The sequence below is a fragment of the Petromyzon marinus genome, chromosome 26 (assembly GCF_048934315.1).
Source record: "Petromyzon marinus isolate PM22_M1 ecotype Great Lakes invasive population chromosome 26, UKy_Petmar_22M1.pri1.0, whole genome shotgun sequence".
Taxonomy (NCBI): domain Eukaryota; kingdom Metazoa; phylum Chordata; class Hyperoartia; order Petromyzontiformes; family Petromyzontidae; genus Petromyzon; species Petromyzon marinus.
In genome coordinates, this window is record NC_133692.1 from 7,981,514 (window position 1) to 8,009,109 (window position 27,596).

A 27,596-nucleotide genomic window follows, 5' to 3' on the forward strand; every position below is an offset into this window, starting at 1 on the left:
ACAGGTCTGTGCACGTTTTGTGTTGGGGTGGAGTTGACGCACAGACAGACAGACTCTCTCCTCTCGCCTATCCCACACTCTCCTCCCCACACACTCTCCTCCCCACACACCCCTCTCCACACACACCCAGGAGAGCCACAAGGAGAGTCATCGCTCCCACCGCCACACGGCCAAGAAAGTCTGGGAAAAAGAACGCTGTCGCAAGGAGGAACAAACTGCGCTCCGAACATCTGCGTGAGCGCGCGTGATATCCACCAAGTCTGTTTGTTTTCTCTTTCTAGCCTCCTCCCCTGGTGTTTGCGTTGGACGCACTTGCGAGCGGGCCTCACGATATCCGTTCAACACGCGCGCCGAGAGTGGAAACGTTGCGGATGGGGGGGGGGGGTGAACATATTTCGTGTGCGAGTTGTGCTCGTTGGGTCGCGTCGCTTGTTGTTTTATTTTGCCTTCGGGGGCGAGCAGTTTCCTGAGGAGGAATGTCGCTCTGCAGCCTGCAACTGGAGCCCATCACGTGCTATGCATGGAACGGAGACCGCTCACGTACGTACACACACACACAAAGACAAAGGTCCCCCGTGTAGAATCATAATATTTATTCATACTGGAAGAATCCGATGAGCTATGAGGCTCTTTTTCACAGACGTCTAGTAGGGGGCGGATCAGAACGATGCAACAACAAACAATACAAACACACGATTTGAGTGGAAAGTATATGAAAGGTAAACAAATAACTTTTAAAAAATATATACAAATCAAACTAAACAATGTTGTTTTATCTTACCAGGTACAGTCCACTGAGCTATTAGCTTCTTTTTCAGAAGCGACCTGGCCACGAATGATAGCCCAGCGAAGTGGCTTATCACGTGCAAATATAAAGCAGTAAAATAATATAAACGCACGTTTCTAAATGTGGATGGAAAACCCTGAGGACCAGGACCACAGAGACACACATCCCAAATATACAGCAGGCGTCAGGGTTGGGTGGGCTAAAGTAGTGAACTATTTGTCTTTTGTCAACGTGACACTTTTTTGCTGATTGGCCGTGTCGGGTGGTGGAGGGTTACGACACATATATAAATAACGCGATCTAACCCAAAAGCCTTTATTATGAATAAAATTGGTCGCGAAAGCCTACGTGTTAAAATAACATCGCAATGTTGTGGCAAGTGCTGTCAGCGAGCATCTATGAAGGCCAACACGGCACACGAGGAAGTGGGGATGGTCAGAACCACGCCCGAACGCCTGTGTCTCTCTCGTATGTTTCACCCATCGCACCAGATATGCGTGTTCAGGTTGAATCGATCTAGGGGAGGCCGAGGAGCGGTTCAAATTTTCGCCACTTTAACTGTGAGCGGAGTGGTCGAACTCGGTTCGCCAGATGCGCAGCGCAGTGCACTAAGCACTGCGCCACTGCCCCACAAACGTACACACACACACGCGCGCGAGCACGTGAGCAGGCGTGTAACATCGAGCCATGCAGAGTGTCGAGACGTAAGGTGGTGATTGTTTGCTTGCGAGCAGCCTTACGGGAGGCGCAGGACCTGTTCAAATGTCCGTCGCTGTTATTGACCGTGAACGGCACTCAAACTCCCGTCACCGCGTTCGAAACGCAGTGCGCCAACGTCGACACGAACTACTCTCGCAAGTCAAATATCCCCCGTATAGTATGACCAGACTGTTGGGGCAAGTGCTTTTGGCGAGCACCGAAGGAAGGACAACCACCACTACCACCTCCATCATCATCATCATAATCATCGTTTCTTCTCACATCATCATCGTGCATCTTGATACTGGCGAAAGGGTTCCACATCCATCATCATTGCACTGCTGCTGTTGTCATCATTGCTGCCGTCCCCGATTAACCCCCCCCCCCACCCAACTGCCCCCCACCCCGCCACCACTCACACAGAGGTGGCGTTGAGTCCCAACAACGAGAGTGTGCACATCTACCAGCGCAGCAGCGGCTCGGGCTGGATCAAGGTGGACGAGCTCGCAGAGCACAGCGGCCGCGTCACGGGTACCGCTCGCATGATGCACCCCGCGGCGGGGGGGGGGGGGGGAGGACAGCTTCGCTGAGCCTCAACAAAGTCGGCTCTGACCAATCTTCGTCTTAGAATAAATGAGTTAAAGTTTTATATTTCTCTCTCTAAAAACCTCTTGCCACGGCAGCTCTCCCGCCGACATCAGCATTTTCTTGCTGTGGTTGTCCCACCCGATGAAGATCGCTTGTGTTGCGATCGAAACAGTCGTGATCTGTTTCATTTTATTTCTACCTACGTGACTTTATCGAGAGAACCAAAGAGTAAAGTGATAACGTCCAGCAATAGATGGCGCTAGCACTTCATGGTCACAGGATATTAGCGGGTTAAATCCGGCTAATTGCTGCGGTGGATCGCGGAAACCCCTTTGAGGCTTTCGGAATGCGTCGCGGTTCTCGGCGTAATTGGCCAGACGCTGCTTCGGGAAGACAACAACACGACACGGCACAACCGCCAATAGCACTGGCCGCAAAGGAAACGTGTCGCTTTGACTCTGCGACTGCAGAAATTCATATGCTTTGGTTCTTTCGGTAAAGTCGCGTAGATTAAAATAAAATAATAATAATAAAAATTCACGACGTTTCGATCGCAACCCAAGCGGTCACCTGATAACGACTGCTTGTGTTGCGATCGAAACGTCGTGAGTTTTTTAAATATATTTTTTATTTGTTTTTTTTTCATTTTCTATCTACGTGACTTTACCCAAAGAACCAAAGAATTTTTTTAAAAACGTGTAGTAGTAGCTGAGCGACTGCGTCGAGCAAGCGGACCCTTCTGCATTCCACATCGTTCAGATGAGGCCAATTCCGTTGGTAACGCTTCGGGAACGGAGCTTAAAAACACGAATTGCAATCAACTCGGCCTCGTCCGTCCCTTCGTCGGTCTCAAACAAGGGGGGGGGGGCGGGCCCAAAGGCGACCGCCCATAAAGGTGATCAAACGTGAACGAAAGATTGCCATGAATTTAAAGACTTGCCACATACAACACCAGCAGGAGAGTCACGCAAAAGCTTGGACGCACCAACCAGTGCTAAAAGAACGACACGCCAATCATCGCTAAAAGGGGGTCAACCGAGGCGTCCTGACCCTGCCGGACGAGGCGCGCCCTCCCAGGCAGAGCCGCTCTCCAATGCCCCCACGGTCGTTACGCTTCCTGCGATTATTACCGATTGCGCACTTTTCAAGATGCTGCTGCTGCTGTTGTGATGTAAAATGGTCAGCACACTTGACTTGCAATCCCAGAAGTCACCTGGTTCAATCTCCGGTCGCAGCAGTTGAAACAAGGGCGCAAGTTTCTCAAGTGTCTCTGTGCATCTGTCCACGCAGCAGTATAAGTGGGTGCAACCACAGTGGACGGGGCAGGTTGCATGCGGTGAGATAAAGTGTGTGGGGTTACCCATAATTCTTCCCAAAACGTCGGGCCAGCGTGAATTAGTTGGCAATTTTATTTTAATAATAGGGTTTTTCCTCTTTTTTTTCTGGCAACAAAACTGAAACCTTTTTACGAGGATTCATGTCTGAATTAACCACAATACCTGCAGTCAAAATGCAAACAAAAAACATACTATGATTAAAAAAAGGGGAAAAACCCTATTATTACAATTTGGTACTGGCAAAGGAGGTCTAATGATGATGAATTTTATTTTATTTTAATAGGAGGGGCTCTCCCTAGAGGAGGAGAACTCCCTTTTGTGGAGCCCGCGTCCCTAACAAGAGTTCCCACGACGGAATCCTCCGCAGGAATCGACTGGGCACCGGGCACGGACCGCATTGTGACCTGCGGCTCCGACCGCAACGCGTACGTGTGGACGCGGCGCGGGGCACAGCAGCAGCAGCAGCAACAGGGCTCTGCACCCGCAGCAGGGGTCACCAGTGGCTGGGGACCGACGCTCGTGCTGCTGCGTTTTAACCGCGCCGCTACGTGCGTGCGCTGGTCGCCCCGAGAGGACAAGTTTGCCGTGGGAAGCGGAGCTCGGCTCGTGTCCGTGTGCTACTTCGAGAAGGACAACAATTGGTGCGGATTAAATCTCCTTCCCCCCGTATTCTCTTGTCCCCCCCCGCCACACCTGCCAACATCATCGGACATCAACTTCTGTGTTCAATTCCAGTCTCGGGTGCCTGTGTGGAGTCTGCACTGTTTGTTCTCACCCTGTTCTTAATTGGTTTTATCGGTTCCCTCCTATCGATAACAGAAAAAAAAGATGATTTAACTGGTATTGGCCAAACATCACATTGCTGAAAAATTTTCTGAAAATTGCTCATTTAAGATTACACATGGCAGCATCGCCCCACTATTGGGAAAGAGTTGAGACTCACTGAGGCTTTCCTGAGTAAACAAGCATCATTATTAATAAACAGCAGCCATGGTCAATCCACTGTTGGATGAAGGCCTCCCTAAGTCACCGCCACCGGTTATGATCCTGCAATGCTATAATCCACCCAAGCACCCGCACACGATCTGATTTAATCGCTCCATCTCCTCAGTAGACGTCCCTCTCGGACACGTTCAATTCCTTGGCCTACACTCCATCATCCCTTACATGTACAGATGTGTCCTACGCAAACACACTTACTGACGATCGCAATAACGTACGTGTGTTCTCTAATCCGTGTTTTCCTCTCTGTCTCTCATTGAAATGCCATGCAATGCAGTGAGGCACTTCCCTAGGTTTAAACATGCCGTTTAATTGAAGAGACCTCTATGTAGCTATCACAAAGTAAGCCTTGGACTAAACCACCTGGGATGTACCCGATTTCATCAGATCTCGGAAGTTAAGCAGGCAGAGCCTGGATAGTGTTTGGAAAGACGACCACAATGAACAATCCACAGACATTGCAGACCACGGTGAGGTTACATTGTCTGCATTTAGTATGTTGAACTTCTTTCGCACCGTACATAGTGCACGACTCGCATGGCGCGCGGCGAGGTTCCCCATCCAGCAGTAGATAGTACACGTGCGTGTACACGCTGTTAAGTAGCACGTGCATTCACACGAACAATCGTAGCCGCCAAGTATTGTTTTTTTTTCGCGTCCGCTGGTAAAGTGGCTGCCGAGTGCGAGAGCCGGGCATGAGGTCGGCACGCTTTGCGTGTCCGCCTCTCCGTCTCCGCCTCTCCGTCTCCGGCTCACGACGCCTCTGCTCCACGCGAGCTGCAGAGGCACCGATCCGCGTCGCGCTCGAGACAACGACCGCACCCTATAGCGACGCACATGTAACGTGATCTTTTTCTTCTTATTATTATTATTATCCTTCCTGGCATTTGCCCCACGCGCGCGGGGTCTGGCACCCTGCTCTCATGCTTCTCCGCTCGTTCCTATCCGGAGCCACCCATCTCCACGTCCACGCCAGAGTGTTTCGCATCCCGCTTCACCACGTGGAACCACCAAACTCTCGATTTCCACCCCTGGTGTTTTCCATGTTCGTTCCATTTCTAGTCCATCACTTTGCTCGCATTCATAAGTGCTCGTTAGCACCACTTTCCCCAACAGTCTATGGAGGCTATGCGGGCGATTTATGTCTGTGCGCGCGTGTGTGTGTGTCCCACTCACACACAACGAGCGGAGCACCGGGTGGCGATAGCAACAAGTTGGCACAGTAGAGGGCACAGGTGGTGCATCGGCCAGTCATTTCAGTAATTCGACCTTGCCAGCGGGCATTCGACACTGCGCGTGGCCTCAACGTGCACCTAGCCTGGCACTAGCGCCGCGGTGACGTCACCGCCACTTAGTAGCGAATGGCGGTTGTTGTTGTCCCAGGTGGGTAAGCAAGCACATCAAGAAGCCCATCAGCTCCACCGTGCTGAGCCTGGACTGGCATCCCAACAACGTCCTCCTTGCCGCCGGATCCTGCGACTTCAAGTGCAGGTGGGCCGAGTGTGACAGCAGCCCATCAGCGGCGATTTTCTCTCCCTCCCTCTCTCGACTCTCTCTCTCATATGGCACACCACGTCCAGTATACTTCTCGTGTTTTGGGGTTGTGGCTATTAGTCACGTGCCACGTCCCAGCCTGCTAGTATATTATTAATCACAGTTGCTGGAGCGCAGACCCAAAAAACATGCTAAGCGCCCATCAACTTACAGCACTATTTAAATGTAAACAGGCAGAGAGTTAATATGGGTTATGACAGCTTGGGAAATTGAAACGATGGGAGGGAATTCGAAAGTTGAGCAGTGCGAGGGAAGAACAGATGGTGAGTCTGTTGTTGTTGTTGTGACCTTGAGTGTGGTTAGTTGAACACAGTGTGGAATTGTAGATTAGATAAAACGGTCAGTCTGGTAGATCATTGCCTTTCTAGGACACATTACTCAAGGTGTCATCATTGTTCGGCACAGCCATTGGCTTAGCTATCAAGTGGTGTGTGTGGGTGGTTGGTTTGCGCGCTGTGCTCCGAACCTCTCGACCTGGGTTCGATTCCCGCTCACAGCCATCACCAGTGACGATTATCTGAACCGGTCCTGGGCCTCCTCTAGGTCGACTCAGCCTCTAATGAGTACCTGGTGCGATGTGGAAACATCGCCACTAGGGAGACAAAGGCGGCCGGGCGTGGTGTTGGCCACCCACCCCCTCGTGTGCCGTGCCGTTCGTTATAGGTGATCGCTAACAGCACTTGCCCCTACAGTCTGTTAAGGCTATACGGTGGATCTTGTTTTAACTGCACCGAGGTCAACGGACCAGGCGGGCCCAGCAGCGATATTGGAGATGCCACTTCTTGTACGGGGCCCATGCCAACTACATTAAGCCACTGGGCTATGCTCTTTGCACTCTGACATTAGAACATGCTCTCTCCTTCATTAGCCAAAAGCCGAGAAACCAGATGACCTGGATATCACCCGATCTCATGAGATTTTGGAAGCTAAGCAGGTTTTATCCTGCATCGTGCTGGGATGGGCCTCCACCGTATGTGTAACAGGTTAGTGTGGTCTATTGCTGGGCCACGTGGTGGGCAGCAGAGGGCAATGCAGCTAAAGACCACGGTTGCTCTGCGCTTCTATGCTCCTCGTTTGACCAACCCGCACTGACCAGCGCGGTGAAGCATGGTCAAATAACCCACCCACGACTCACAATGCACACTGCTAATTACATACTCTCCGAAGACAAAGGAATATTGGAACACATTACGCAACCAATAAAGAAGTTGACTATGCGTTTGCCGTGAAGCAATATGGGTTAAAGCAAATATAACCCAAAGTTCAGTGTCTCTACATATAAAAAAATACATTGTTTGTACCGTAGTCCATGGGCCACTTGGAATTCCAGACCAGCATTAGCAGAATTTGCCTAAGAAAACAAACTCTGGACAGGCTTCGACTCTCCGGTTCTCAACAGAAGTCAGGCGTAATTAAATAAAAAGCAAATGCTGCTGGTTTGCCATATGATATTGGCAAAAAAGCACTCCATTTAAACACTAAATGACAAGAGCAGATTTTTTTTTCTTTCCGAATCACGTAATAAACTCAGTATTTCAAGAGCCCGCAATGCACGTGCTGAACACGAGACGGTCGTGCTTTGTAAACGACGTCACGAAGCGGGGCCTTCGAGAGCGGTGCACGCGGCTCCAGAGCTGCAGGTTTCTGACGCCCCCCCCCCACCTGATCTTAACGATGTGGAATGTAGAAGGACCCCACTCGCTCGACGCGGTCGCTCAGCTACAACTACGCGGTTTTTTTATATTCTTAGGTTACTTTCGGTAAAGTCACGTAGATAGAAAAAAAGAAATTTAAAAACCTCACGACGTTTCTGGTTAAAAAATCATGATTTTTGTTATTTGTATTTTATTTTCTGTCTACGTGACTTTACCGAAAGAACCAAAGCATATGAATTCCTGCAGTCGCGAAAGTTTTAAGTCAAAACGACACGTTTCCTTTGCGGCCAGTGCTACTGGCGGTTGTGCCGTGTCGTGTTGTTGTCAAACTGAAGCAGCGTCTGGCCAATTACGCCGAGCACCGCGACGCATTCCGAAAGCCTCAAAGGGGTTTCCGCGATCCACCGCCACGATTAGCCGGATTTAACCCGCTAATATTCTGTGACCATGAAGTGCTAGCGCCATCTATTGCTCGAAATTATTACTTTAATTAATACATTCTTAGACGAGGATTGTAAGCTCATGGTCCATCCAAAATCGCATCCGCACAAACCACGACATGCACGGATACACAAATGGAAAGTTTAAAAACTCTCCAGTGTGCGACTGTGGTTATCCAGAACAGACCGTACAACGTGGAACGACGCCGTGCCGGACCCGCAAATATGAAGGAGACATCACGGCGATACTCTGCGCTGCTTCCTGCACGATTGTCTGGCTCGACCACTTCATTGTGAATTTCTACTTGCTAATTTCTTTACCCCCCCCCCTCTCTCTGCCCCCCTCTCTCTCTATTTAAGGCCTCGACACAGAGGCGCTGTTTCTCTGTGTGCCTATGTGTGTGTGTGTCTCTCTCTCTGTGTGTCTCTGTGTTATCTCTCTCTGCTTGTGTGTCTGTCTGTGTGACTCCGTGTCTGTGTTTTGTCTCTCTCTCAAATTTAGCAATCTTTGGAAGAACGTTAATCAACCAGGTAGGGTGTTGACTGTTGTGTTAGCCGACTCTCTGTGTTGTATTGCATTATATTGCTAAGTTTACTAGGTTTGTTTTCTCATTCATTAGAGCCTGATGATGATTGCTTGTGTTGAAATCGAAACGTCGTATGCTATTATTTAATTTATTTTTCTTTCTACGTGACTTTACCGAAAGAACCAAAGAGAAATTACACTTGTTGATCTGCGTCTACATCGGCCATACGAGAGAACAATATTTACCATCGGCCATACGAGAGAACACTATTTACCATCGGCCATACGAGAGAACAATATTTACCATCGGCCGTAACGAAAATGCTTTTACGTGCCAATGTCGCCGGCGTGTCTTCTGCTTTGTCCTGAGATGCACGACCAACATCTTTTGCTACCCACCCGTGGGTTGCGATTCACGTATTGGGCACCGCTGGTCTAAAAACAACGGTGTCTCTCTCTCTCTGTGTTTGTGTGGTCGTCCTTCAACTGAGCTCCCACTCGACGCTGTGCCGTGCGTGCGCGCGCCCACAGGGTGTTCTCGGCGTACGTGAAGGAGGTGGACGAGAAGCCCGCTCCCACTCCGTGGGGGTCCCGAATGCCGTTCGGGGAGCTCATGGCAGAGCTCACGGGCTCGCACTCGGCGGGGGGCTGGGTCCACGGCCTGTGCTTCTCCCAGGACGGCAACCGTCTCGCCTGGGTGGCTCACGACAGCACCGTGTGCCTGGCGGACCCGCGCCTCGACAAGGACGCGCCGTGAGGACACGGGGGGGGGGGGGGACTCATAGAAAAATTGGTGCTACTTGACTGGCCTCTGCTGACCACCACGTTAGCGCGCAGCCTACAACGCCTGCTGTATATCCAAGCAACATCCAGGCTCAACCCAGCTTTTCTTCCGAGAATCTGACGCATACCTGGTGCGATACGATCAATGGCAATTGATATATGAACCTATCCTGGACCTCACCAAGGTCAATTTATCCTGAACTTTGTATCCAGTGAAATACGTCTTCAGCACAAGGCGCACAGAGGAAATCGGACATGGTGTTGTCCATACCACTCTGTGGTGTGCCATGGTGACTGGAATAGGTGCTCGCTAACATAAGAGCCTTCGTGGCTAAACGGGGGTTCTTTTGTCTTGGCAGGGTGGGCGTGCTGAAGACGGACTTCCTTCCACTCCTCACCATCACTTTTATCTCGGACAACAGTCTGGTGGCTGCGGTGAGTCACATGCCAACACCGGACACATTTATCAGATATTACTCGGTCTAATATCAAAACTGTGCAGTAATTGCTGCCATAGAGTTCAACACAATATCAGCAGATGTCGGCACAAATTAATTCCTGCCATCCGAACACAGATGCCAATTCCCAGACTGCTGGAGTCAGACATTTTTGATTTTTACCCCCAACTAAGATTGACAGCGTCTATGCATCACCTCCGTTCATCGGTCTGTAAACGAGGTCACGATAACCCGAGTAAAGATGATCCAATATGAACGAAACTTCAGTATAACGTCGTGATGCTATTCGCGACTTACCACGAAGAAAACGGACCACATTGAATTATATCTCGATTTTATTGTAAAGAGTTTTTTTTCTACAACACGTAGTACTGTAAATGTCAATATCGTAGCGGAATATTAATTGGCATCTGCGCTCCATCAACGCCGGAGGAATAGCTGAAATACGCGAGCCCTCTTGAAGCCCTCTCGCCGTGGCTGGCAGACCTCGGCGTTGAGCTCCTGACCATAATTTTGCCACAGCTCAAGGATAGAGTAGACTCAGGCACAGACTGTTCGCAGTGGTGCACCACTCGAAGCGTTACGCGATCCACGCGTGTGCGCGACTTTTCTCCCTTTTCGGCGCGATTTGACCCCTGCCTCCCGAAGGGTCACGACTGCTACCCGGTGCTGCTCACGAGCGAGGCGAGCGGCGCTCTGCGCGTGGCTGGCAAGCTGGACCGCGGCCGCCAGGGGGCGACGAAGAATCTCTCAGCCAGGGACATGTTCCGTAACATGGACAAGAAGGCGAGCGCAGAGGAGGGCGACAGCGCTTTGGACTCCCTGCACCAGAACAGCATCACGTACGTGTGTGTGTGGCGTGTGTGTGTGTGGCGTATGCGTGTGTGCGCCTCAGTGTGCACCTAGTCTGGTACACACTCGGGAGCGGTGGTGCAGCGGTTGGCGCGCTGCGCTACGAACCCGGCGAACCGAGTTCGATTCTCGCTCGCGGCAAACACCCGTGACGATTATCTGAACCGGTCCGGGGCCTCCCCTAGGTTGACTTAGCCTCAAATGAGTACCTAGTTGCGGTGTGCAAACTTCGCCGCTAGGGAAACAAAGGGGGCCAGGGGTGGTATTGGCCACTTGACCAATCCGTGTGCCGCCGGTATAAAGTTATTATTTTTGTTGCGTGTGTGTCAATGCCTAGGTCAGGGCGTGTTTGTGTCTGTATGCATGTGTCATTTGCGGGAGGGGGGGGGGAGTGGTGGCGCAGTGGTTAGCGTAGTGTGTTACGAGCCCAGCATCTCCAGTCTGATTCCCAGTCATGGTCAACATCAGTAACGACTCAGCCTTAAATGAGTACTGTATCTGGGTTCAGTGTGTAGCATCAGTACTGAGGAAACAAAGGCGGCCGAGGATTCGTGCGCCGTGCCTGTTATTAATAGGTGTGTGCGCTAACACCACTTGGGGAGATACGTGTTTTCGTCAATGTGTCTGACTTTGCATTCGTTTGCTTTCAAATAATCAAGTACAACCTTGAGACTCGGAAAATATTTCCTCGATAAATAAATACATTATTATTCATATGGCATTGGGCATAATGTCCCTATGTAGGAACCATCCTGTTGTTCAAAATTTCTGACGCGCCCCTGCTCGGCATCTGTGAACAAAAAGAGCTTCACAGCTCGTGGGATTACTCCAGGATGAAGAGATTCCGATTCAGAGGAATTTTGTAGATAAATGTAATTATGAATGAAAACCATAAGTGATGGAAAACACGTGTTTATTTCACATATAATAAGTGTCAGGGGAGGGTACGTATGACCTCCTTGCTTGCATTTTACAATATGCGCCACCGCCGCCCAAACTATTCACATGTCACAATTAATTTACTCTGTGACATTTCGATAGCTCAGGAACATGACGCACATCATTGGCGATAATTTAGTTTCACATTTGACTCATCGTGCACGCGCCCATTCTTTGCCCTCTCGCGTCATGGGTCAGGGTTGGTTCTTTGAGCTTTTGGGATTTTATGGTTCAGATAATTTGCATCACTTCTCTTGCCATTTATATTTCACCATGACTTACCGCGGGCGGATAGGTTACGTGTCTTGTTTGATCAATCAATTATGAGGTTCCTCCTGTCTGAACCCTACATCGGATCGTCTCTGTAAGGACACTGAACGTGTTTACTGAAGTTGCAGTTGAAGAGCACCGTTGTTTAGCTCGGGTTACATCTACATGCTCATGCTGCTGAGCGTCACAACCGTGATTGGCTATAGTCTGTCGTGTAAGATGATAACACCGCAAACACGTCATGATTGCCATCATCACCATCATCCATGACCCAAATAATCATCCGAGATCATGTCATCAAAACACAACATTAATACGTTTGGTATTCATGCCATTCTTATATTGCAATGCCATCCTTTTTTATTTGTTATTCTTAAAATGTGGACCATGGTGCCAGCGCACAATGGCCTACTCTGCTCCGAATAACATCACGGGATCATTCACGTCCACCGTGAAGCAAACTGCACTTTTATTTACGGTTAATAAACCCGCACTATTAATCAGTGCAGCCACTAGGCCTCAAACCACGAACTTTGTAGCAATCAAGCACAATCATACCATTGGGTCGTCCAGGTCACTGACAAATTGAAGTAATCATTTGTCATAATCTTAATCATCATCTTGGATAATAATCGTCCTTTTTAAAAAGTATCATCATTTAGAAACATACATTAAGAGTATTGGGCTGATATAAATTTCCACGTGATTTTCCACTTTGTTGAGCTATCATTTATTGCCAGATCGCTTCTGAAAAAGACCTATTCATAGGTCAATATCACTTTTCGCGAAATTTTCCATTCGTATATGTATGTTGGACTTCTTTCGCACCGTACATAGCCAACCGTGCTAATCGGAGGTGCGAGGGAATGATAACAAACTGAACACAAAAAGCAGTTCTAAAGAAATGAGTTTTCAATCTAGACAATTCACGAGCATCTCCGGAAAGTCTCCTTCGCAAATAAGGAGGAAATACTCTAGTTTTATGTTCATGTACAGCGCTTTGAAATATTTCAATATGAAAGACGCTTGAAAAAGAGAGGTTATTATGAATCTCCGTGCCCTCCTCCACCCTGTTCTACCATCTCGTTCCCCCGTCTTCTCCCTCGCTCCTGCTGTCTCCTCTGCTCGCAGCTTCGGGGTCATCTTCAACTCCTCCCTCTTCAACCACTTCTCTGCCACGACCCACACTCGCCGCTTTCACCGATTCAACATTCGCAAAATTCGTCCCCCTCATCTCACTCTTTGCCGCTCAACTCCCGGTTCACCTCCCTCGTGTTTCAGCTCAGCTCGACGACTGGCAATTCTCTTCTCCGAGACCTTCCTGCCCACGCCCTCTCTGCAACGTCAGATGCAAGATGCCTCGGTCCCAGATGAATTTAACCTGCGCCACAATTCGCACACTTCTTCTCCACTTCCCCAACTCCGTTTAACACGTCGTCGGCTTTCGCGATCTATATCATTCATAATAACGACATATCTACGCGACCAAACCCAAAAGAACCTGTATAACTAGTTGTGTATTTATGCACACTGAACCCGTAACAAATGCTCCACAGCTCATAGTAAATAAACCTTTTTTTATTTACATTTCGGGGGATAGCGCGAACGCAGTCCCCAGTACCACAAATTATACAGTCGAGTTTCCCGCATTTGGGGAAATCGCGTTGTACGCCTGTTGGCGTCTTCTGGTCCAACACCAATGGAGACTAGGCTCTAAGAAAAGCCGTCTCTGGTGTGGACCAATCAAATTCAAGGATAGTGCATATTATTATCAGAGTTGTCTTTTTTGTTTGCATTTTGACTGCTTGTGTTGTGGTTATTGCAAACATGATGCTTTGAATAAAAGTGTCAGTTTTTGTGCCAGTTAAAAGGGTAAAACCTATTCCTATATGATCTGATCATTATAGATGCATTGTCTTTGAAACTGATTGGCGTACACCAGAGACTGCCAAAACGCATTTTGGCCCGAAAGAAGGCTGTCTCTGGTGTAAACCAATCAGTTTGTTTGGATGTTCACCACAAGTACCGTGTGTGGTTAATGCACACTTGATTCCTTGCGAAATGTTTATATTGAATGTTCGATCATCTTAACACCTGTTTTATTGCCAGAAAGATTAAAACCTATTCTTATTTTTTCATACTTTTATACTGGCAAAAAAAGTCCCATTTTGTGGGAGGTAAACTAAAAACTATTTCACCAGGTAAGGCCCACTCAATTATATCGCACTTTTTTAAGACGCTACCTGTCCACAAATGCTAACCCAACGAAGTGGCTTATCATGTGGAAATTGATAGCAGCCAAAGTACTCTAAACGAACGTTTCTAAATGTGTCGAGAAAAACCGGAGGACCCGGAGAAAAATCCAAAGCGACCACAGGGAGAGAGACACACAAACTGCAAATATACAGCAGCAGGCGTCAGGGTCGGGATCGAAGCCACGGCCCTCCTGTACACCAGGCGAGGTAGTTAACATATCGCCACCGCGGAACCCAGCCTCACGCTGTCACGTGTATTCTGGCTTGGTCGGGGGGGGTTTTCTCCACCTTCAACGAGGCACAATGTGGGTTCGGCCGTAAAAAAAAATTAAAAGGGGGGGGGAGCAAAGTAAATGGCAACATTACAAAAAAACAATTTTTTTCATCAATTAATCCACTCAAAACGACTATATTCTTCCTAGTTCCGCGAATTCATCATCCTCATCACCTGCGGTCATAATCATCGGGCCGAGATCAAAATCGGCGTCGCATCCATCCAGCAACGGTGCGCTGTCAATCCACCCGTGGGCACGGCCCTGTGGCGAGTCCGTGTGGCGCGTCGCGTGCTTCGCAGCAGCAGCACATGACCAAAAGAATGGAAGAGGCAATGACGCGTGCCTGGGGTCAGTTCTCTCAACCAGATTCCTGAGATTAAAACGACAATAAACAACCCCAACGATATAATTAAAGAAATAAGCCAAACCAAGACCCAAAGCTCCCCTGTTCACTGAAATCAGTTTTTATCGCCGGTGTTACACTCGGCAGGGGTTTTTCTTTGTTTACGCAAAGATTTGTTTTGGAATTTTTTTTTATGCTGTAAAGAATGCACCCTATCTCTGGAGTTGGCGTGACACGTTGGGGGAGGGGTTGGTGGCATGCGTGGCTTTGTTTGCCCTTCTTCCAATGCAAACTTTATTGACCAATATCATCCATAAGAGGGTTTTTTGGGTTAGATCGCGTAAATATATAAATGTGTCGTAAAAACCCGCCACCACCCGACACAGCCAACTAGTAGGGGTTGTCACGTAAACAGAACGTGGCCAATTCGTCACCAGTACAGCACACCGGTGTGTTGGAGAGCCGAGCGACAACATTTACAATCTGAGTACGACGTTTCGCCAGTAATTACAACTAGCTTCATCAGGCGACAGCCAGATTTGTAGAAGAAGTCCACCTGTTTCTTGAAGAGAGCTTAAAGTAGGAAAGTGGGAAAGACAAAAACGGGAAGAAATACCAGGGGCGTAGAGGGTGTGGTTAACGTGGCAGGCAGTGGAGGTTGCTCCACCCGCACCCTTCCATGACACAGGAGGCAAGACCTAGGGGTGGGCTGAACCGCAGCCACCCTCTCCACGTTTCTAAACAAAAGCCCCAACGTAACTTAATTTTCATCGTCATTATAATTTGATTCCCAGCACTTTCGCGACTTGCTCTCTCCAATGTTGGTTCGGGTCTTTACGCGCGCAATGCATTACCAGCGGTGTGCTGAACTACGCTTGGTATTTTTTTTTGTACACTGGTATATGCGTGTCTACCGATTGCATAGATTCATCTATTTACATCGGTACGAGTGTCGAATAAACTGCGTGACATCACTGCTGCCACGTAGAGGCACTGCTTAAACAAGACATTTGTTAAATTTTTACTGTATGTGATATCTTGAATTGCCCTTCCTAAACCATGATGGCTTTGGTTGTCCTTGGGGGGGGGGAGGCAAGTCTTTACAGGTCTAACGCACGGTCACTTGTATACTTGACACCACATACCTATATATAGCTGCTGTTCGCCAAAAAAATATACTTACCAAATATGCTCTACATAAATGACATGTTCTTTGATGTCACTGCTGGAAATGCCATTCGTCACAATGAATTTGCTTTGAGGTGCAAGACTGGGCAGTTGCTACGGAACAAACATTAACACCCCTTCGCGAGTGCCACAATTGTAAATCTGCTTGTCGTGTTGGTAACCCACGTCCGTGTGTGAGTGGTGCTGGCCACCCACTCCCTCGTGCGGTGTGTAAACGTCGCTACTATGGGGAGACGAAGGCGGCCGGGCGTGATGCCGGCCACCCACCCCCTCGTTCCTCGTGTGGAACTTCATAGATGCGACTCGCTAACAGCACTTGCCCCAACAGTCTGGTAAAGCCTATACGGGGGACATTTGTCTTTGTGTACCCAGGACTTAGTTCCAGCAGGTTCTTTTCAGGCTCGCGAGACAGAAATGATTCCCATGCCAGACACACCGCCACATCCAGTATGCTTGTAACTATTGCTGTGGCTACCAGTAAGGTGTCACGTTTGCACAGCACAGGCCCAAAAAGCCCCAAAATCGCCAAGTGCCCAACAGCACTCGGAACGGTTGAAGGTGCAGTGGAGCAGATTTAAAGGGTTTCTGGAATTAAATAACAAAGACGAAATGTAAGTTGGGTAAAATATATGATGGGGAGGGAAATTCAATGGTTGAGCAAGTGCAAGAGAATATGGTCGTTGATCGAGTATGGAACCAGAATTATGCCGGCTATGACCGTGCGTTGCTAGTCACGTAGCAGATCCCAGCCGACTAGCCCGGTCTCTTTTATTTACGATGAGTTTCCGCGCACAGGCCCCTAAACGCTAAGCAAAGAGCAACAAGTAGCGCTAGATATGGGTTACTAAGAGTTACTACGGTTCTTTAATTAAGCAAGGTTCAAAGAACGTGGGGGGGGGGTGGAGAATTGGACGATGAGAGGGAATTCCAAACGTGAGCAGTGTGCTGGAAGACACAGCAAGAGTCGTGTTTTTGAACTGCAGCGTGGTGGTCAAACCCCGTACGGATGACACGACAGTCAGTCTAGTAGACGGGAATGTCATTTCCAGACCTGCGAGTGAATAACGCATCCTTGTGTGTGTGTGTGTGTCACCCCTGCGTCTTCTGTGGGGAGTGGCAGCGTTGTGGGTAGGGCACTGCTCAACAAACCCCGCGATTTACTCTCGCAGCCAACATTGGTGACAAATATCGACAATCAAAGGCATTTCCCTGTCCCCAGACGACCTGCTTGTCAGTTTTGATGTGGTGTCCTTGTTCACCAAAGTCCCGGTACGTGACACCATCGCTATCATTGAAGACCTGGTTCATCAAGGAGTGCATACTGATGTACCCCCCCTGGTGAGACATTGCTTAACCAACACATACTTCACCTGGAATGGAACTTTCTACAAACAAACTGAGGGCACCCCAATGGGCTCCCCCCTATCTCCGGTTGTAGCCAACGTATTCATGGAAAATTTGAAACTGACGCCATCCAGACTGCCACTCTACGCCCGACCTTATGGAAGAGGTACGTGGATGACACCTTTGTCATCTGGCCACATGGCCAGCCTGCTCTAGACCAATTCCGCGACCACATCAATTCCATACACCCAGCCATCAGATTTACCATGGAGGTCGAAAAAGATGGCAAACTACCCTTTTTGGATGTCTTAATTAAAAGGAGACATGATGGTTCAATGAGCCACTCTGTCTACAGGAAAGCTACCCATACAGATGCTTACTTGAAACCGGATTCCCACCACCATCCATCCCAGAAGAACTCCCTCATCAAGACTCTATACCATAGAGCCCAATGCATTTCCGACCAGGAACACATTACCAGTGAACTCAAGCACGTACACCAGGCTCTCAGGACTAATGGTTACTCCGACTACACAATCCGCAAAGCCATCACTCCAGTCATGAAGAAGGATCCTCTTATTCTTAGTTTTTTCGGTAAAGTCACGTTGAAGAAAAACAACAGAATAACAAAATATATATAAAACAATAAAAAATTCTCACGACGTTTCGACCATAACTCAAACGGTCATCATCAGGTGTGTCGGTTTGCATAAATTTATTTTTAAAACGGCATATTTATTTATTTATAAAAAAAAACGTTTGCGTCACGCGCAGCGATTGGCAGTTTGCCCAGGACTAGTCCATCTATTTTTTGAAAAGAGGAGGGGGGAGACGAAATTTTGTTTTATGTATGCTGTCTGAAAGCCACTGTAAGCGTGAACAATCAATCAAGAACTGAAATGATTTATCAAATCTTTCCAATGATTGCTAAGATAAAATCCATCTTCTCGGTTGAAATTGTCTCTGTGCTTGTATATGTGGATAGCCTCATGAACGAATCTCTCATGGAAGCCAGATGGCTTACAAAGAACCTCCGTCTTGGAAAAGTCAATGGCATGTGAGCCTACTGAATTAGAACAATGATCTGCTACGGCCGAGGTGTTGGTCCTACCGTGTTTAAGGTATGCTTTATGTTCACGAATGCGGTCCGAGATATGGCGTTTGGTTTCTCCAATGTAACTACTACCACAGAGGCAACTTAGTTTGTAGACACCAGGGTATTGTATGTCCGGAATCACATCTTTTACAGACGGAACCAGATCACGGATTTTATGTAATGTGTTGAAACGGACCTGGATGTTGTGTTTATTCAAGATTTTGGAGATCTTTTTTGTGATCCCAGCAATGTAGGGTAAAGTGATGGTTTTGAAAGGCTCCTCAAGAGGGTTCTTCTTCATGGTTTGAGTTATAGCTTTGCGGATTGTATAGTCGGAGTAACCATTAGCCCTAAGAGCTTGGTGTACGTGCTTGAGTTCACTGCTTATGTGTTCCTGGTCGGATATGCATTGGGCTCTATGATACAGAGTCTTGATGAGAGAATTCTTCTGTGATGGATGGTGGTGGGAATCCGGTTTCAGATAAGCATCCGTATGGGTAGCTTTCCTGTAGACAGAGTGGCTCATTGAACCATCAGGTCTCTTTTTAATTAGGACATCCAAAAAAAGGTATCTTGCCATCTATTTCGACTTCCATGGTAAATCTGATGGCTGGGTGTATGGAATTGATGTGGTCGAAGAATTGGTCTAGAGCAGGCCGGCCATGTGGCCAGATGACAAAAGTGTCATCCACGTACCTCTTCCATAAGGTTGGGCGCAGAGTGGCAGTCTGGATGGCGTCAGTCTCAAATTTCTCCATGAAAATGTTAGCTATAACTGGAGAAAGGGGGGAGCCCATTGGGGTGCCCTCAGTTTGTTTGTAGAAAGTTCCATTCCAAGTGAAGTATGTATTGGTTAAACAGTGTCTCACCAGGGGGGGTACCTCAGTGTTTAGTCCTTGATGAACCAAGTCTTCAATGATTGCAATGGTGTCAGGTACAGGAACCTTGGTGAATAAGGAAACTACATCAAAACTGACAAGCAGGTCGTCTGGGGACAGGGAAATACCCTTGATTGTTGATACCAGGTGAGTAGAATTTTGTACCGCAGAGGTGGTCTTTCCAGTGAAAGGACGCAGGATTTCAGACAAAAAACGAGCTAGTTTGTAGGTGGGGGAGCTGATAGTAGAGACTATGGGACGAAGAGGTGTATCAACTTTATGTATTTTTGATAAGCCGTATAATCTTGGTGGCCTGGCAGCAGAAGGTTTCAACGAAAACTGTTTAGATTGATCAATTAATGCGGTTGAATCAGAAATTATTTTGTTGGTTTGTGTGACGAGGCTGTTGGTGGGATCTCTTTTTATTTTTGTATAACTACCATCGTCGAGTAATTCTTTAATTTTGTTGTTGTATTCTATTTTATCCATGATGACAGTAGCATTGCCTTTGTCAGCTGAGAGAACTACAATATCATTCCTCTTTTTTAATTTATATAATTCAAAACGCTCATCTTTGCTGAGGTTGCTAGCTGGCATCTTAGCGTTTTTGAGGGTTGCAGCGATTTCAGATCTTGCTACGTCTGCAGCGATGTGACCCAGGCCCCTGAGAGCAACGTCTACTTGGGCAATTATATCATTAACTGGTATGTGTTTAGGTGTGACTGCAAAGTTTAGACCTTTAGCTAAAACGGATTTCAGACCATCGGAAAGAGAACTGTTACTGCGATTAATTACGACTTTATTAACGTCTAACTTTTTGGTGTGTGGGTCCGGTCTTTTGTTGAAGAGGAGGTTAAATTTGGAAATCAGGTTTTCCTTACATTTGGTCGACATAGTAGCAGCTGAAGAGGCAGTCATATTGTCTACATGTTCCCAATCCGATGTGGACATTATTGCCGTCAATGATAAGTGTGATTTGTAGAGTGTCTTGTCTAACTGATCTAGTTGTGTGCGTATAAGTCTGATATATATTTTGTTGTTCTGTTGTTTCTCTTCAACGTGACTTTACCGAAAAAACTAAGAACATGAATTACTGCAGTCACGAAAGCTTTAAATCAAAATTTAAGGATCCTCTTGTGGAGCCACTCAAAACCATCACCTTACCCTACATTGCAGGGGTCACTAAAAAGATCTCCAAAATCCTGAATAAACACAAGATCCAGGTCCAATTCAACACAGTACATAAAATCCGTGATTTAGTTCCATCTGTAAAAGATGCTGTTCCAGACATACAGTACCCGGGCGTTTACAAACTAAAGTGCCTCTGTGGTAGTAGCTACATTGGAGAAACCAAACGACATATCTCGGACCGCATCCGCAAACATAAAGCAGACTTGAAACACGGTAGAACGAACTCCTCTGCCGTGGCAGATCACTGTTATAATTCAGTGGGCTCACATGACATTGACTTCTCCAAGACGGAGGTTCTTTGCAAACCAACCGGCTACCATGAGAGATTCGTTCATGAGGCCATTCACATATACAAGCACAGAGACAATTTCAACCGAGAAGATGGATTCTGGCTTAGTAACCATTGGAAAGATGTTTTAAACCATTTATGTTCTTAATTTATTGTATTTTACGATGACCTTCAGACCGCAGCTTTTTCGCCAGCATTGACTCTTAATACCTCTCACATCACGGTTAATGGTATGGTTTACAACATGGAGTATAACAGCGCCTCGCAGCTGTCTCTCTCCCCCTCCTCTGTTCCGACCATGGATTAATTCGTCCGTCTGAAAGCGGCCCGTAGCTATCCGTGTTGCTAAAGTTGAGGGTAAGAATCCACCCATTTTTTCGCCATATAGCATTGTGATATATAACGACTTATTGTTGGTAGCTTAGCTGATTGGAGAATATAGAGTTTATTGATAACATTAAGGTAATTTATATTTTAGTTTTTTATTGGTTCACTATATAGTATTCATTATATATTGTATTGTATACCCAGTTACTGTGAATAGCTCAGATGTGTAGGCCTTGACTTCAACATAGCCATTTCTGTGACCAGTCACTAGCTAATCACTCAGTTATTTCAATGCTAAATTCGCCTAGTTATTTCAATGCTACATTCTCCTGTTTGATTTGTACTACGTGCCTCGGTGAATGTGTATGCTCTGACTTTAACATAGCTATTTCTGTGACCAGTTACAAGCTAATCACTCAGCTATTTCAATGCTAAATTCTATGCTAATTCCTTTGTCAAGGGGTGCCTCTGCGGATGTGTATGCTTTAACTTAGCTATTTCAATGCTAAATTCTATGCTAATTCTTTTGTCAAGGGGTGCCTCTGCGGATGTGTATGCTTTAACTTTAACATAGCCATTTCTGTGACCAGTCACAAGCTAATCACTCAGCCATTTCAATGCTAAAATTATATGCTAATTCCTTTGTCAAGGCGCTTTGTTTCTTCTCACACAGCTTAAAGGTTGTGATCTGAGCGTGGCTTTTTCACTCCAGCGCTGTCCTACCAGACAGTCTCGTCCCTTCACCTGATGAAGGCCGCTTGTGTTGTGGCCGAAACGTCGTGAGAATATTATTGTGTTATTTTATTTTATCAATGTATTATTTTATTCTCATTCTACGTGACTTTACCGAAAGAACCAAAGAAGATGAATCTGTGTGTGTCTCGGTGTCCTCTCGCTACAGGCAGCTGTCCGTGTTGGAGGGAGACAAGGCAAAATGCAGGGTCCTGTGCAGCTCAGGCATGGACGGCTCCTTTGTCATCTGGAACCTGGAGGTGATGACCTTGTGCCAAAAATCACGGGCAGCATCAACTGCCAAAGTGCCCTCTCCTCCCACGCTGCTCGCATTAGAGAGAGGTTTCTTTCTTTACTTTTGAATATGGTGCTTGTGTCACGACGTAAAGGAATTTGCATTGCAAACCTCTTGCAGTTAGAGGATGTTACATACCTACTTTTGAAGCCACATTTTAGCGTTAGATATGCGGAAAGAGGGTATTTTTTTAAGCATTACAAGAAAATGTCAAGAAAAAATAGCAGGCTATCACTTACATTGGTAGAACAACCTCACATTTTCATTTGTTTTCTTTGTGCTGTGAATAAGAGCCACAGTGTTGTTGGCAAGTGTGTTAAAAATGTGCTAATTGTGCATTCACCGCCAAAGTAGCAGCTTCACCACATCATTTGTTGTTTTCACGTACAGTTGACAAGAAACAAGCTATAAACGTGCAAGTAACACGCCGCTTTGTTGAGCTATTATTTGTCTCCAGGTCGCTTTTGAAAAAGAACTGCAGTGCCGGGAAAAAAGTTTGTGAACCCTTTTAGGATTTTAACATGATATACATATTTCAAACCTACAATGTTATTAGATCTTAAGCTGAGTCATAATAATAGATAAAGATAACCGGATTTAAAAAAATACACCAAAAACATGATACTCTTTCAACATTTATTCATCCTCAAATGATTCTACATTCAATAACCACGTGTGACGAAGTATATGAACCTTGAGATTCAGTAACTAGTAACCATTGGTCAGTCTCTCATCGGATTTGTGTATTCTTGACCCATTCCTCATTGCAGAACTCCTTCAACTGGGTGACATTTGAGGGTTGCCTTGCATGGATAGCTCGCTTCAGGTCCTGCGACAACATTTTGATGGGTTTTAGTTCCAGACTTTGACTCGGCCATTGTAAGACGTCGAATTTCTTCTTCTGCAGGCATTCTTTTGTAGGTCTACTTGTATGTTTAGCATCATTGTCTTGCTGCAAGACCCACCTTCGGTTCAACATCAGCTCAGCTCACAAACGGATGGCCTGACATTCTCCTCAAGCATCTTCTGACACAATGCAGAATTCATGGTTGTGTCAGTGATGCCAATCCGTCTAGGTCCTGAGACAGCAAAGCAGCCCCAAACTATCACATTCACACCACCACGCTTGACTGTAGGGATGAGGTTCTTCTGTTCGAAAGCCGTGTTTGGTTTCGCCAAACATAACGTTTATCGACGAGGCCAATAACTTCTACCTTTGACTTGTCTGTCCATAGATCATTGTCCCAGAATTCATGTGGATCATCTATGTGCTCTTTGGCGAATTTCAGACAGGCAGCGATGTTTTTTTTGGAAAGCAGTTGTTTTCACCTTGATATCCTTCCATGAACACCATTCTTGTTCAGTTCTTCTCTGATAGTTGGGTCATGAATACTCACATAAGTCAAGGTGAGTGGCCTGCAGATCTTTCTACGTTTCTCTGGGGTTCTTTGTAGCTTCATTGATAATTTTCCAGTTTGTTCTTGGAGAGATTTTGGTAAGACGACTGCTCCTGGGTAGAGTGACTGTGGTTTTTAACTTTCTGCACTTGTAGACTATCTGTCTGACAGTGGATTGGTGGAGCTCCAGATCCTTATAAGTGGTTTTGTAATCCTTTCCATGCTGATGAGCATCAATAACTCTTGTTCCGAGGTCCTCAGAGATTTATTTTGATCGGGGCATGACTTGTTTCCACACAGATTTATGGTGAAGACGAAACTCACAAAGTGTCTTATCTTCATATAGGGTGGCGCCTCTCAAACTCACCCATGAAGAGCTATCTAATTATTTAATTATTCCCTTAATGAGCTCATTAAACCAGGGATTCACTGACTTGTTCACATACCCTGACCCTTAATTCCTAATTCTTTGTTTAATCCATGCTTCATGTTGTTCAAAAACACATGGAATTGGTTAGTATGAATCCTATTGGATATTTAAGAAAATACCGGCTTTGATTCCAGAAGGCTATCATGGTTAAACTATGGAATATCCATCATTATCATTGGGGTTCACACACTTTTTTCTCGGCACTGTATAGAGCTCAGTGTGCCTTATCTGGTAAAATAAAATAAAAATTCAATACGATCCCGATTTCGCTTGGAAAGTATACCCCCCCCCTCAGCGGGCCCTCAATCCAACATAAAGTAATAAAAAAAATGTGCGGCTTTTGCCAAAAATAAAAGCGCGGTTAACGCACCACGCCACGTACTCGGCAATTTGAACGAAATTCGTGGCGGCGATAGCAAAAAAAAAATCCACCATGGGGCGGCAGACGACACCTCTGAACCAGCCTCGGGCACCGTCACCGATCCCGCATTGACCAGCGTGGACAACGACAGTCAACTCCCACAAGGGCTTCTACAGCGTGGCCCAGATAATCTTGTGACCCCCCCCCCTTCAATTAATTGACCCCTAACATTGTTTTCCTTTGCGTATTCATTTCTCTTTTAAATAAACCTCACTGAAACACATGTTAAGTTTTAGAGAATTAAATCGGGCCCACAAAGCCCACTGGACCGTACACTGTTAACAGTATGCCACAATGTTGGTGTGTATTACACAGGAACACGCACACCTCATACCAGAGGGTATTTCGCGCGCACACACAATCGGGCCTTTATTAGCACACTCGTGTGAGACGGAACCCAATATGTGTCCGTGTGAAATGCCAGCAGACAGGTTTGGAGCCAAGCCCTCTTTACGCTTTCATAACAAAGCTATGCAAAGCTGTGCAGGGCGAGAATAGCTCGGATTCTTGGCCCAAGTAGTCACTCAACAAGGACCAAAAACAAAAATCTTTAGCCTCACCTGTGTCTTGAAACTTCCGTGCCTCAACACCTGGACTCACAAAGCTGCCTTTCTCGCTGCTTGTGAGGACACCACTCGCTCGCTCTCTCTCTGTCGTTTCTCTTCATTTTCCAGCCTGCATGCATTGGCCTGTTGCGTCTGGTGTTTGGCTTTCACATAAATTGGCAGAAAGTGTTGGATTTGAACTTGTTCTCTCCGGTCTCTGCTGCTGTTTGCAGCTGCCTCTCTTGCTGCTTATATAACATCACCAAAGACAAAAACAGATATTGCACGTATAGCCTTCACATGCTGTTGGGGCAAGTGCTGTTACCGAGCACCGATGAAGGCCGGCACGGCACGCGACAGGGTGGGTGGCCAACATCACGCCCGACCGCCTTTGTCTCCCCAGTGGCGATGTTTACACATCGCACCAGGTACACATTTTAAGCTGAGTAGACCTAGGGGAGGCCCAGGTCCGGTTCAGATAATCGTCACTGGTGTTGGCCGTGAGCGTAAATCGAACGGCTACGCCACCGCTCCCCACATAACATCAACACACACGCGTACAGACCTAGACCTTGGATGTGCCCTTAATCAGACGTATTTATGGTATTACTTGCGTCTTTTGTCACAAGGCATGCATACTCAAGCCAATAAAAAAAATCCATGCTCACACCGTTCCTTCTTTGTGGAAAAGCATGCTTATTCACCTTCAATTTCCCTTTGTTTACAGAACACTCCCAAAGTTTTCCGCAACTTTAAGCAGCACGAGGAAAGCAATCAATGCCCCTTCTCCATCCCATTCTGGTTGAACCAGTTTGTCCTTATTTCAGTGTTGAAAGGGATTGCGTTTTAAGTCTGGCATAAAATATCAGCGACAATTTACTTTATTCAGCGCATTCCCCGTAACTACATTTTCCCAGTTTATGTTTAAAATAGATTATGGTCACACCACCCCTGCTTTGGGGTCAAGATAAAGGAATAATAATGTTTAAAAATAACAAATTATCCCCAAGTTGGTGATTAAAAGATTATCCCCAACCCGCGAGGATTCGGCTCAGCTTTGAAGCCCATTTCCTGGTCTGGGCTCGCGTCGCCTCGCGGCAATGTACCACCGTGCATAGGACGCCACGGTGGCGAAATGTTAACTACCTCGCTTGGTATGCAGGAGGTCGTGGGATCTATCTCGACCCTGACGCCTGCTGCTGTGTATTTGGAGTTTGCGTGTTCTTCTCGTGATCGCGTGTATTTGTCTCCGGGTCCTCCGGTTTTTATCTCCACATTTAGAATCCTGCGTTTGGAGTATTTGACTGCTGTGCATGTCCACATCATAAGCCACTTTGTTGAGCTATTATTTGTGGCCAGGTCAGTGAGCCTTACCTGGTAAAATACCAAATAGTTTAGTTGAAAGTAAAGGCGTTCAAATGAGATAGAAATGCTGTGGCCTTTACATTCAGTAAATGTAGGGTGGCCACTTGTCTTGATTCTCTCGTGAAGAGAACTGCTATTCTGAGAAACCTGGAGTTCCCAGAACATTAAAAGTCAATTTTTTGCCAGCTGTGTAAGAATAAAACAAACATAATAGCAGGCCACTCATGGCAACGTGTTTCCATGTAGTTCTGCCCTCTTTCAGTAATGTGAGATACCATTCCTCTTATCGTGACGTCCCAGTTTACTGGTGGTAACCACGAGGTGCGACCATGTGTTCTTTTAAAATAAATGTAATAATCTTCGTGCCAGATTTTCTACTGATAACTTTCACCTCTTATTTCTTTTCAGACGATGGAGAACATGATGGAAGGCCTCGTCATAGCCTGAAGATGATATGCTCTCCGATTTTAAAATTCCACGCAACACCTTTAAAACAATTTTGTTTGCGTTCCCTTTTCCTGGGTCTTTTCCTTCTTTGCAATAAAGCTGCTCTTATCAGAGGTATTTTACGCTTAATAAAATGACATTGCGATGGGCATTCAGCAAGGGCGCGGTGTGTGCGTGTTAATGAACGCCTTGCGGGCGACACTGGATCAACGTGAGCCAAAGTCCATCCTATTCTCGCGAAAACCAAATTCCTGATCTGTTGCGTGAGGCTCTTTGAGGCACGGGTGGAGATACGATTACCTTTTCCGAGGGTCAGAGGACCTTTAAATACCTTTGGTGGCCCACACAAAGGCAAAGATCACCTGTATATCCTCAACGACTGTTGGGGAGAAGTACGGTTTGCGAGCACCTATGAAGGCCGGCAAGGCACACGAAGGGGTGTGTAATCAGCACCACTTCCAGCCGCCTCTGTCTCCCAAGTGGCGATGTTTATACATCGCGCCAGGTCTTCGTCTGAGGCACAGTCGACCTAGGGGAGGCCCAGGACCGCTTCACATAATCATCACTGGCGTTGGCCGTGAGCGCGAAATCGAACTTGGGTGGACTGGTTTTATTGCGCAGTGCGCTAACCGCTGCGCCACCGCTCCCCATAACACTGATGGGCTGAGTTCTCGCTGGGCACGCCTCTAGTTGGGTGACACCCGAAGGCGCGAACACACACACACACACCTTTGCGTTTCTCGATACCTCAGCAAATTATAAAGCATACATGCGGACCGAGTGTAAAGAGGCCCCTTGCAGCTGTGCTGGAAATGGGAGGTGCGACTTGAATATGATACAATTAGCAACGCAGGCTGCTTGCTCGGTTTACAATAGTACAGAACTATG

General features: G+C 46.9%; 1 protein-coding gene across 1 annotated transcript; it reads left to right on the forward strand.

The window, feature by feature from the left end:
- LOC116946055 (actin-related protein 2/3 complex subunit 1A-like) lies at positions 1–26,863 on the forward strand. The gene is made up of 10 exons (XM_032960890.2): positions 1–234; positions 463–540; positions 1,910–2,017; positions 3,779–4,052; positions 5,797–5,904; positions 9,120–9,341; positions 9,731–9,806; positions 10,478–10,671; positions 21,978–22,068; positions 26,670–26,863. The coding sequence occupies exons 2-10, from the start codon at positions 477–479 to the stop codon at positions 26,706–26,708; spliced, it is 1,176 nt and encodes a 391-aa protein (XP_032816781.2). The 5' UTR covers positions 1–234; positions 463–476; the 3' UTR covers positions 26,709–26,863.
- The last annotated feature ends 733 nt before the right edge of the window (positions 26,864–27,596 follow it).

What these genes read in the sequence shown, in the direction of transcription:
- LOC116946055 (XM_032960890.2), top strand. Translation starts at nt 477, where the DNA reads ATGTCGCTCTGCAGCCTGCAACTGGAGCCCATCACGTGCTATGCATGG. An exon ending in ATGGAACGGAGACCGCTCAC is followed by an intron (nt 541 to 1,909) that starts GTACGTACACAC and finishes CCACTCACACAG; the next exon opens with AGGTGGCGTTGAGTCCCAAC. An exon ending in ACAACAGTCTGGTGGCTGCG is followed by an intron (nt 9,807 to 10,477) that starts GTGAGTCACATG and finishes TGCCTCCCGAAG; the next exon opens with GGTCACGACTGCTACCCGGT.